General features: G+C 40.4%; 1 protein-coding gene across 2 annotated transcripts in view; it reads left to right on the top strand.

Annotated features, from left to right (window-relative positions):
* Nucleotides 1-10,778, top strand: part of gfral (GDNF family receptor alpha like) — a 99,326-nt gene extending 88,548 nt beyond the window's left edge. For both annotated transcript variants that reach the window (XM_043687461.1, XM_043687460.1), the window contains 2 exons: nucleotides 4,047-4,131; nucleotides 10,262-10,778. In XM_043687461.1, the coding sequence (XP_043543396.1) occupies nucleotides 4,047-4,131; nucleotides 10,262-10,307 (131 nt within the window). In that variant the 3' untranslated portion in view covers nucleotides 10,308-10,778. The remainder of the gene's footprint in view (nucleotides 1-4,046; nucleotides 4,132-10,261) is intronic.
* Nucleotides 10,779-12,539: the final 1,761 nt, after the last annotated feature.

The raw sequence follows: 12,539 nt of genomic DNA, 5'->3' as shown, positions 1-12,539 counted from the left end.
AAGCCAATTTCTAATCCTAACCATGTTTTGTAAATTGGTTCAACTCTCCAAAGCCAAAATTTCAGATCATTAAAATCAGAAACATGAAGCATTTGAATCTGACCACCCAGACCACATCTGAAGCAAAATTCAAAGCCAAAGACCTGAAACCAAATCCTAGTATTTCTATATCCTGTATTCCTTGAACAACAGAATGCACACATGTACCCAAGGGATAACTTGAGCCAAGTTTAAATGTAGAAGGAAAAATCAGCTTAGCTGTTGAACAATAATGAGGCATTTTAAAGTTCTCTTCTCTGTCTGTAACAGCTTATTGCAGAAAACCATATCACTTGCAGCCAGTTGCAATGTGCTAACCGTACAATGAAGCCTGTTCTCAATATTCCTGTTAGTTACAGCCTTACCATTACATGCAATTTCTGGTGGAACAAAACAGCAAGAAAGATAACTGGTCAGATTAAGACAGTTTCAAAAGTCTCTTAGGATAGTACAGTCCTGCCTGGCAGGTCTTGGGTGGTGGATAAATATGGAGCCAGAGGCCGATCTTGCTTTAGCATTCATTTCAGTTCAAATCCATACAAAGCAAAGGACTTTATCTTGCTGTCTTTTCTGCTGCTGTTTACTCGTTGTTCTGAGACAACCTCGTAGCTTTGTACCTCACTATCCTCCTTGAAGACACTTCTTACAATCTGACTCATTGACCAAGCTTGAGGTCACCTGACCTAATACCATCTTATGTGGCTCAGATGTTTTATTACTTTGAAAGTATCACATAAGCCTAAGTGCTCATTGTTGTATTCCCCTACCATTCAATAAATCAATGAATTCGTCCAGCGTGGAAACAGGCCATCCGGGCCATTGGGTCCACACCAATCCTCTGAAGATCACTACACCCACTACCCTATCCCTGTCACCCTACATTTCTCATGGCTAATCCACCTAACCTGCACATCTTTAAATTGTGGAAGGAAACTCCAGCAAAACATGAAAACTCCACACAGACAGTCACCTGAGACTAGGTTCAAACCCAGCTCCTTGCTGTAGTTAGGCAGCAGTACTAACCACTGAGCCACCATGGTATCCTTGTGTCTCAAATCTCAATCAACTGGGAGGAAGTGAGGTCTGCAGGTGCTGGAGATCAGAGTTGAGAGTGTAGTGCTGGAAAAGCACAACAAGTCAGGATGAAGGGCTTATGCCCAAAACGTCAATTCTCCTGCTACTTGTAGCAGTAGGAAAGCTACCAAGCTTTCATGACTACGTAAAAACATGCAGATGTGAAGCAGGAGTAAGCCATTTGTGCCAGCTCTGCCATTGCACAAGATCATAGCTGATTGGATTGTGGCCTTAACTCCACTTTCTTGAAGCCCCTGCACTGCGTGGAACACACAAACCAATAGAAGCTGCAGTTCAATATTCCGAGTCATTCAAAGAGGAATGGTGAGAGTGAAGGCATGAAACAGAATGAGAGAAAGAAAAGAGTTTGCTTTCAGGTATTGTGTTTCAGACCAAAGCAGTTCACAAACAGTGACTATTGTTGCAATGTTTATGTTGCAATGTAAACATAGTTATGAAGAGGGAACTTGACATTTAATTTTTAGGCGGCAGAGTCCTACAAGCAGTAATGTAAGAAATGCATTTCTATGACTGGGCAATGTGTTTTAGCAATGTTAGTTGAAGGGATAAATATTGGACAGGATACCAGGGTAGCTCTGCTGCTCATTTTCAAAATGTGCTGTAAAAGCTAGCACATCCACCAGAGTGGGCAGACAGGAATCTGCTTTCATCTCTAATCTGAAAGGTCAGTGCTGTAAATGTCAACTCTTCAATACCGAAGAAAGTTGTACGCATGATCAAATCCGTGAATGACTTTTAAAGAAAATGTTCAGAATGAGATTTCAGAGAACAGTGAACCTCTATTTTAAAGCCAACATTCTGACACATTCCCAGATCACTCAGTTACAAGACTCGGCTGTTTAATCTAAAACCAAGTACACGACATCTCTTAGCCTTAAGGCTTACATAATGTATTTCTGTGCACTAGCGACTGCCAAGATCAAGTATTTTTTCTTAAACTTACCCAGCCCTTACAACCACACAAGGAAATAATAATGTTATTTATCAATCAATATCCCTTGAAAACAAACATTGATATGAAAGCAAAGCAAATGTCAAGGGGAGATAGTGATATGTGGTTATATCAGTGGACTAGCATTACACACGTCAAGAGCATTTGTTTGGATGCGTGTCCTACAATGGCAACTGGTTGATATGAAATTTAATTACTAAATTAACCAAATTAATAAAGAAATCTGTAATTGAATAGTGACCTTGAAACTATCATCGATTGACATTCAAAACTTGTCTGGTTCACAAATGTCCTTTAGGGAACAAAATCTGTCCTTACACTTGACTCCAGGCCCACAGTTATGTAAGTTTGCTCTAAAGTACTCTCTCAAATGTCCCAGCAAGTTACTCGATTCAGGGATAATGACAGATGGGTAATGAATGCCAGCCTTACCAATGACACACACATCCCAGGAGAGAATGTTTTTTTAATTAGCTTTCTCCACAGGGTAGCGCTGTGTTTATCAGTTTAGTCAAACAAAGTTAAAATAAATGGAAGTCATTTGAAGTGACTTGAAGTTTCAATGTTTAAATATTACCACAGTGTAGTGACAATTAAATACTTACCACAGTATGCTTTTCAATGAAAACGACATGCTCCAATTTCTGGAAACGTTCCTTAAAGCTTGTTGAAAATAAAAGTAGGGACATACTATGATAATAGTTTGTATTCAGTTGATTATATCAGTTTAAACATTTTCCCTTCATCCCTAAACGAGAAAAATGCTTTCGACACAAAACCTGGCTGTTTGCATCTGAGATCTATTTTGTTGCAAACCGAGGGTACACTTTTTTACAGAATTGACCTCAGTTTGTTGCAGCCATCATCCCTTTAATTAGCATTTGATTATTAACTGCATATGGAAGTGTAATGAAAAGCTATAATGAAAAAGAAAGCCCATCAGACGCTCTTGTGAGGGGGTTAGAAAAAGTTAAACCAGGTGTTTGTTATTTTCGCACAAGTCTGCAAACTATGAAATAAACTGACTCAATGGCATGCTGCCCAATCTCTATCACATAAGAGAAGGGAGTCTTTGTTAAAGACAGCAGTCTTAAATATACAGAATTAAAACATGCCCAAGATAAATCAAAGTGCTTTTTACTTTGAAGCTAATATTGTTCCATCTTCCTTTCAGTTTTACTACCATTTAGATAATTATTTTTCTGACAATTTATTATCTTTATAAAGCACGCTTGCTTTAAGTGGATTGTGTTGCCTGAAGGTAACTGGAAAAAGGTCAAGAGGTGGCAGCATATAATACCTATTCAGAATGCAGAAGTAACAGACAGTTCCACAGCCTTCATTACTGCCAGACCAAGGGGCTGAGAGGCCATTGAGCACAGGCAGCCTTCACATTACTGGATGAGAATATGTTTCCTTGAATTAATGCTAACTTTATCATCTCGGCCTCATAATGAAAATTAAAAACTCTTTATATGAATGCAATGAATGGTATCTCACATGTTGAAGTCTAAATGATATTTCCAAAAGTCATTGCTGAAACTAGCCTCAAAGAATGAAAGGTAAGTCGTTGGTATTTCATCGGCAGTGTGAAATGCTACACAATATAAATCGATATGTTTTTGATGAAGGGTCACTAACTCTGAAATATTGGCTCTGATTTCTCTCCACAGATGCTGCTAGACCTGCTGAGCCTTCCAGTAATTTCAGTTTTATTTTTATTTCTGATTTCCAGCATCCGCAGTTCTTTCAGTTTTTAAATTGAGTCCTTATTTCACTAATGATGCTTATTTGGATCCATGTAAGAGCCTCTGTTAGCATCAGAGGGTAGAATATTTTAGTAAGAGCACTGTCTCAAAAGGTAATGACAATCAATGAAAATATCTGATATCTATAAACGAATCCCTGTATATCTTGTATTTTACCATGAATGGAATACAAAACTGTCTCTTTTCCTCAGGTATAATGATATGTGCCATTGTTTATGTCTGTGGAGTCACAGTCATCATTGGAGTTGTCGTTATTGTCATCTTATGCAAGACAAGGTGAGGATCCATTGCCAGCCTGTAGCCTGAAAAGGCTATTCTGTCTAAAGTGAAAATTAGAATGAGGCCGTTGTATGGGTGAAACAATATGGACTCTCCTTTCTCATTGGAATGCTGGTTTAAAAGTATTTCGGCATCAGATTTATGTGTCGCCCATGGAAATACAATTCCTATTAGCTTTGATTAGGTCAGCCTCAGTTAGGAAGCTTTTTCTATCAATCAGAGTCAAGTTAGAATTGCAATTAAATAAACATGACTGAATCATTTTACCTCAAAAATAGTTTGGACGTGGGCTGCCATCTTTGTTTTTATGGGGGGAGGTGGTGCTGGTTATATCAAATGTGAGATGAGATACCATTGGATTGGTAGGCACTGAGTTTGATGCTCACTAATAGCACGTGAGTAAGGATCACATCATGTCACATCCCAGTCAGTGAGCTAGGAAACCGAGGGCTACTGCAGGTAACAACGCCATGCCACTGTCATCAGCACAATACCACTTTCTTCCTTCTAAAATTCCAGCTGAAATGAGAAGAGATGCTCTGATGATACCAAATCCAGGATTTGTGAGCTCAATACTGAGCCAAACATCGAGTAACATTGGTGCTTTGTCTGAACAGTATTCACATGTTGCTTGCCATGCACTGACAAGAACTGCACCCTGGGAAAACAACTTGAGTGGAGCTTCTGTGGATGCCTGCTGTAATGAGGCTAACTCCCTCCACAAGAAGAATTCTGGGCCTTTAACCCCATACAACAGTCCCCTCTCCCCTCACTTCAACCCTACACTTTGGGCCACACTCCAGATAGTGACTCAGGTAGCAGCAGTTAGTGAGCAGCAGTTAGTGCCTGATCTCTATTGTTTTGATATAACAGATGGGTAAGGAGCAGTGATTGAGCATTATGAGGGTATGGATAGTGACAGAGCATTATATGAAGTACTGATTTAGTCAAGGTGGTGGTCATCTGGGAAAATGCCAAAAGTAGCACTTAGATTAACAAATTATTTGGGTGTGTTAAAAGGTTAATAGTGAGCTTAAACAGTGAAATAGTTCTGTCACTGTAAAAAAGGTTTTGATGCTACTACACCTAAAATGCTATGTATAGTTCCAATAAATGTAGTGTAAAAGGATATTGCCACTGTTCTTTATTTTCTCATGGCATGTGGGTGTTGCTGGCTGGGCCCCTCCCTAATTGCTCTGTTCAAGTTGGTGTTGAGCTGCCATCTTGAACTGCTACAGTCTTTGGGGTAAGGAGGCAGTTGAGTGCTGTTTGGGAGGGAACGCCAGCATTTTAACCCAGTAAAAATGAATGATAGTGGCATGATTCCAAAGCAGGGTGCTGTGTGGCTTGGCAGGGAACTTGCAGCAAGTGTTGTTCCTGTGTAGCTGCTGCCTTCATCGTGCTATACGGTAAGGATCACAGGTTTGAAAGGTGTCATAGGAGGAGCCTTGGTGAATTACGACAATGTGGCATGTAGGTGATACACAACAATGACAGTCTGTTGGTGCTGAGGGAAATAAATGTTGAAGGTGGCATTTGGGGTGACAATCAAATAGGTAGTTTGTTTTGCATAGTGTCAAGTTTCCTGCAGATTTTGGAGCTGCACTGATCCAGGCCAAGTGGATAGTATTTCATCACTGTATTCCTGACTTATACCTTTTTGATGGTGGACAGGCACTTGAGAGATGGGGTGAGTTACTTGATAAAGTTACCTGACTATGACAGCAATCCAGCACCTCATTGATCATGAGAGTAATCAGCTAATGGGGCTGGCTGTTGATAAGATACAGAAGAGGGGAATCTCAATGATTGAGGGGATGGAAGGATTTTATTACTGGAAAATAGAAGGTTGAGAGTTCCTATGATTCAAAAGGCAGGCCATTCAAAACCTTTTCTCCATGACAGATGATCTGACTCTGGAATAAATATTGGCTAGTCTGCTGGAAGCACATTAAATCTGTAAAGATGCATTCCCTGAGTAAATAGATTTTTAAAAAATTCATTCACGGGAAGAGGGCATCGCTGGCTAGGCCAACATTTATTACCCAGCCCTATTTGCCCAGCAGGCAGTTAAAAGTTAACCACATTGCTGTGGGAAAGTAACATGTAGGCCAGAGGAAGTAAAGATGGCAGTTTCCTTCCTTAAAGGACATTAGTGAACCAGATTTTTATTTTCTGACAATGACTGATGGATTCATGGTCATCATTAGACTTTTAATTCCAGAGTTATGTTTTCACATACCACCATCTGCTGTAGTATCATTCAAACTCAGGTCCCGAGTACATGAGCTAGGTCTGTGGATGAATAGCCCTATGATAATACCCATTAGACCGTTCCCTCCCATAAATGGTTCCTTTAATGAATGTTGGCCACTATTACAACATAGCTATACTTATTTAAAGTAACGACTGATGATTCAGTTTGCAATTTTTTTTATGAGGTGCTTTCTGATGATTGAGGGCTTTAATGAGATAAGGATGAAAGATCTGCAACAGGCTTTTCCAAAATTTTGCATGGAGGCCACATTTCAATTAGCCTCTCACTTGGTGAGGGTAGGTTGGGGGGGGGGTGGGGGAGGCGGGGGAGGGGTGGGTGGGTGTGCATTTTGCAGGATGAGAGGGCTGCCACTGAGCACATTACAGAAAGGTGAGGTTTTTCATAACATTAAGCGTGATTTTTGAAAAAAGCAGTTCCGAAGTAATTAGTTGATGATTTATGAACAATTAATAAAAAAGACCACTTTAGAAAGTGCCAAGCATCAGAAATAACTAATACAATCTTTTATTTTTCCACCTCAGTTAATGAACAGGGCTAAAGAGAGAGGGACTTAGGTCCAAGTTGACCAAGGAAGGGGGTGGGTTTGGGGTTGGGCGAGTCAAGCCAAGCTAAGGAGTTTGGGTTCACTGACAGTGAACTTGCATGCATCTCTGTTCTCAGTAGAATTCATACTGAAATGGGATCAGACGTGGATGGTCCTCCTCCTTGGATTATTCCCCTCTCCCACTTACATTTACCACCATTAGACCAGTTTCTCATTCATTTCAAATTTAACCATCTGTCACCATAAGACAATAAAATAAAGAAAAAGAATTAGACAGTTTGGCCCATTGAGCCTGCTCTGCCATTCAAAGGTGGCACTGTAGCTCAGCATTCAGCACTGCTGCCTCAGAGCGCCAGGGACCCAGGTTTTGATTCCAGCCTCGGGTGACTGTGTGTAGTGTGCACATTCTCCCTGTGTCCTCTGGGTGCTTTGGTTTCCTCCCACAGTCCAAGATGTGCAGGTGATGTGGATTTCTATGGGAAATGCAGGATTATGGGGATAGGGATTGTGGCTGTGTGGGGTGTTTTCCAGAGGGTCGGTGTGGACCCAATGAGCTGAATGGCCTGCTTCCACACCAAAGGGATTTGATGATTCAATAAGATTATGGCTGACCTTACCTTCCCTAAATCAATTTTCTGCCCATTCCCATTGTCGTTGAATCCCCTACTGATCAAGAATCAATCCATCATACAAGGATTTTACCTCCATAGTTCTCTGTGGTAAGATCCACAACACTCTGAGAGAAGTTTCACCTCATCTCAGTTTTAAAATGGCTCCCTTTATTTTGACACTAAGCCTTCTGGTCCCAGACTCCCATGATGAAAGCATCCTCTCAGCATTTTCCCTGTCAAGCCCCTTAGGAATCCTGTATGTTTCAATGAGATCACCTCTTCTTCTCCTAAATCCTAGTGGTTAGAGTTCCAATCTGTTTAGCCTTTGCTCATAAAATAACCCCTCCATACCAGGATCATCTAAATGAACCTCCTCTGAACTGACTCCAGTGAAATGATATATTTACTTCAATAAGAAGACTGGAACTGCTCCCAGTACTCCAGATATGGTCTCACCATATGCAGTTGCAATAAGACTTTCCAACTCTTATACTCTGAAATAAGGGCCAACACTCCATTTCCTTCCTGATTACCTGCTGTGCCTGTGTGCTAGCTATCTTTATTTTGTGCAAAAGTAACCCCAAATCCTTTTGTGTTGCAATATTTCTCTATTTAAGTAATGCTCTGTTCTCTTGATCACCTTTCCAAAATGAACCACTTCATATTTTCCCACATTCTACTCCATTTGCCAACATTTCGCCCACCTACTTAATCTGTCTATATCTCTGTATAAACTCTCTGTTTGTATTATTTAGCAATTTGCCATTCTGCATATTTTGTGTTGCCTGCAAATTTGGCTACAGTATCTTTCCTTCCTTTCTCCAATTTATTGATATATATTGTAAACAGTTGCAGTCCAAGCACTAATCCTTGTGGGACTCCACTTGTCACAGATTGCCAAACAGAAAAAAAAAACACCCTATTCCTACTCACTATATTCCTACCCATTAGCCAATTCTCTATCCTTGGCAATATACTACCTCCAACTCTGTCGGCTCTTACCTATGACTTAACCTTTTGCAATGTATCTTGTTGAATGCCTTCTGGACATCCAAATACAACACATCTACTGGTTCCCCTGTATCAACTCTGGTTGAGACTTCCTCAAAAAACACAAATACGTTAGTCAGACATAATTTCCTTTTCATGAAGCCATCATGACACTGGTTGATTAGATTGTAAATTTTCCAAATGTTCTGTAATTGCCTCCATTATAATTGGTTCCAACATATTTCCAACAATAAATGTTAGGATTGTTGGCCTATAGTTACCTGCTTTTGGCCACTTTTCCTTTTTGAATAGGGACCTTACACTGGCTGTTTTTCAAGCCTCAGGTATGATTTCTAGTTGGCCCAAGGATCTGCAGGCTAGTGGATGACCCATGGGAAATGTGGGGTTGCAGTGATAAGGTAGTTGGATGAGATGATTTTTGGAGTGTTAGTATAGACCGAATGGCCTGCTTCCATGCTGTAGTGATTCTATGCATTGTCCTTTTTGCAGAAAGTTATTGGGAAAGAAAATAATTTGCAACTGAACCTTATTTTACTTAGGTAGGTAGTCCTTCTTGCAAGAACTCTCTGGTATTCTTCAATGAAGAATGCTGTGCGGACAGTTCATATATTGGCAGAAGTCTATAGGTCCCCCCATTAGAAGTGGTGCTATGTGATTGAAATATCTATCCATCATCTTAATATATATTGGATTCCTCCACTGTCATAAACGCACACGCTTCAAACCTGTGACACACACAAGAATTGTTTGATTCATGGCACATTGTTGCTACGGATCTTTGATTGATGAAAGAAACAAACTGTTTGTGCGATGTACCTATTCCACTATTGTACCTTTAGTTTTGTTGGGAGTTGCTGGGTGGACAATGTGATTATACCGTGGAGAAGAATGTTAACTCTGCCTCACTACCAGGAAGCCAGTTGAGATAGAGATTTTCATTTAGTTATTAGCCTCCCTTCTGCTTCTGCCAACGGTAATTTTAAATTGCAAGCACCAAGGGCACCAACTAAATCCTTTGAAGAATCAGATCAGGTCCCAATGGTACCATATGGATTCCACTGTATTATTAACTCTCACTCTGAGTGACGTGGTCCCTGGTATTTCACAATAAGGGGAACCAGCAAAGTCGTTCAAAAAAAACCATTTAGCTTCTTTGTGGGTCTGAACGGTTGTGTTTATGCCTGCCCTGAGCTTGTCTCTCTCCCTCCTCTGATTGTCTATGGACTGCCCACTCGCCAATCCTAACTTTATCTTCACTGCCATTCCCTTAGGATCTACTGCCAACTGTCATCCTCATTATTTTCTCCATATCTGCTCTTTATCCCAATACCAGATTCAGACAGCTGTCCGTTCTGCAGAATATAAGTAAAATCTCACTGTTTAAATGGCAGCGTCTTTGTATTCATTCACCCAAGGACTGAAATTGACTCGATAGTTTAAAATTCTGATGAATAAAGCTATAAGTATCTGCTGCCAGCAAGGTTGCCCTGCTCCTAGTCAGACTGAACTGCTGATCTGCAATTCAACATTTTGAAGAGTACGTTAAGTCAAATTGGAACAAATATTCAATTAGCTCATCAACAGCAAAACAACTCCAGTACAAATACCTGCTCCCTAACAAGGGAAGCATTGATTTCAATACCTTGTGAATAATGTCCTCCTTGTAATTGTGTTTCCTTTCAGAAGGTGTCAGATATCTCAACAGACTGCAAAAACCTCTACTTGTTAAATACGCATGAAAACCCTGAAAATTTGGCAATCTTGGAGGAATTATTCTGATCGAAGTCATAGTTTCTTGTTGTCTCATGGCATTATGTATATTACAAACCTGTGTGGTGTGCATGTGTGAAACTGTACTTGACTACCAAGCTTTCCAACTACACTGGCATAGCTGTTTGATAAATTGATATTTGCATTTGTTGTCAGAGATTGTTTACTGGATTAAACTGAATGATCCACAGCTCCCAGTGTAAAATATTTCTGGACAGAATGGGATTGTTGGTGATTCATTGCTACATGCTACCTTCCCTGTAACCATAATTCCATTCAGGAGTCTCTGCACTGCAAGAACGGGATCATTGAATTTATCCTGATGTGAATGAAAAGGTTCAGTGGTGTACTGTTTGTTGTTTTTACAGTGTTACTATTAATATGTAAGTAATGTATGAATGACTTTCAAATAATTCTAATAAATGCCGTTTAAGACATAGCAATGTTTACATGTTGTACTCGTGCTTCTGAATCACATTTGGGTTGCATTCATTCTGAGTTTACCATCTAAGGACATTGCCTGTAAAACAGTTAATTTTCAGAAGCCACTCGGCCAACAGAAACCATAATATAGCAGACAATAAACAGACAATGTACCATGACCTGTACTGACAGTGGAGGGAGGCAGTGGTATGTGTTGACATTGTCCAAAACTGTCAGTAACATATGTACTTTAGGATCCTGAACTTCTATTTTCCATTTGTAACTGCTCTCGTATTCACTTGACACCCACTGATCTCATCCAATACAACCTGGCTCTTCAGAAGAAAGGTCTCACCTCAACACTATTTGAAGAGTTCATATTGGCAGTTTAGGTGTATAAGATTATAAGGAGTACGAACAGGAAGAATAGAGAGCAGTTGTCCCCCTTGGTTAAGGGGTCTATCATGAGAGAGCATAGTTTTAGGGTAAGGAAAACACTTTTTCACTCAGTGGGTGGTGGGAATTTGGGGGATGTACTGCCTGGGAAGATCATGGGTGTTGGAAAATTCACAACTTTTAAAAAAAATTGGATGAGTATTTCAAAAATCATAATATTCAAGGACATTGGCCAAGTGCAGGAAATTTGCAGAAGCGCACTTTTAGTGGTAGTTTTTAAAAATCTAATCAATGAATGTGGGCATCCCTGACTGGATCAGCATTTATTGCCAATTCCGAATTTCCCTTTGGGAGATGGTGGTGATCAATTACTCCGACAATGCTATGAAAAGGAAATTGCAGTGAGGAACAGCAGTCTAGTTCCAAGTCAGGATGGTGAATGACTTGAAGAAGAACAATGTTCCCATGCGCCTGCAGCCCATGTCCTTCCAGGTGGTAAAGACCATACGCTTATAAAGTGATATCAAAGAAGCCTGAATGAGTTGCTATAATGCACTTTATAGATGGTAGACACAGTGGTGGTGAAGATAATGGGCGTTGAAGATGATGGATCTTGTCAATCAAGCCGGACAATATGTCCTTGGTGGTGTCAAGCTTTTTGAATGTGCTTGGATCTGCACTTATCCCATGGACAATATTCCAAAACATTCCTGATTTCTGCCTTGCTGATGGTGGACAGGCTTTGGAGAGTCAGGAGGTGAGTTACTTGCTGAAGGATTCCTATCCTCTGACCTGCTCTTGTAGCCATTATACTCATTATGCTGTGTTTCTGGCTAATAGTAACCCCCAAGATGTTGATGGTCAGTGAGGAAATGCAAGATGGATAATCAGGATAAACATGTTGTAAGTTAAGACACAGGCAGCAGAGTTTTGTATGACTTAAAATTAATGGAATATAGATGTGGAAGACCTACCAGAAATGTGTTGGAATAATCAAGTCTAGAGATAACAATAACATGGATGAGCATTTCAGTAGCAGATGGCCTAAGGCAGGGGCAAAGTGGGCCATGTTACAATGGTGGAAAATGGAGTGGCTGGCATCTGTAAGGCAAGAAGTTCAACTCTGCATCAAGTTAAATGGAAGAGGGCGGCCTATGTAACGATGAGGCGTGAAGGTTCAATTGGGGCGATTGAGAGTTATAAGGTAGCCAGGAAGGACCTGAAGAGAGAGCTAAGAGCAGCAAGGAGGGGACATGAAAGGTCCTTAGTTGGTAGGATTAGGGAAAACCCTAAGGCTTTCTATAGGTATGTCAGGAATAAAAGAATGACGAGGGTAGGAATAGGTCCAGTCAAGGATAGTAGTGAGAAGTTG

Source organism: Chiloscyllium plagiosum, chromosome 3 (assembly GCF_004010195.1).
Source record: "Chiloscyllium plagiosum isolate BGI_BamShark_2017 chromosome 3, ASM401019v2, whole genome shotgun sequence".
Taxonomy (NCBI): Eukaryota; Metazoa; Chordata; class Chondrichthyes; order Orectolobiformes; family Hemiscylliidae; genus Chiloscyllium; species Chiloscyllium plagiosum.
The sequence above is the reverse complement of the archived record's forward strand: the minus strand, read 5'-3'. Positions and strand labels throughout refer to the sequence as shown.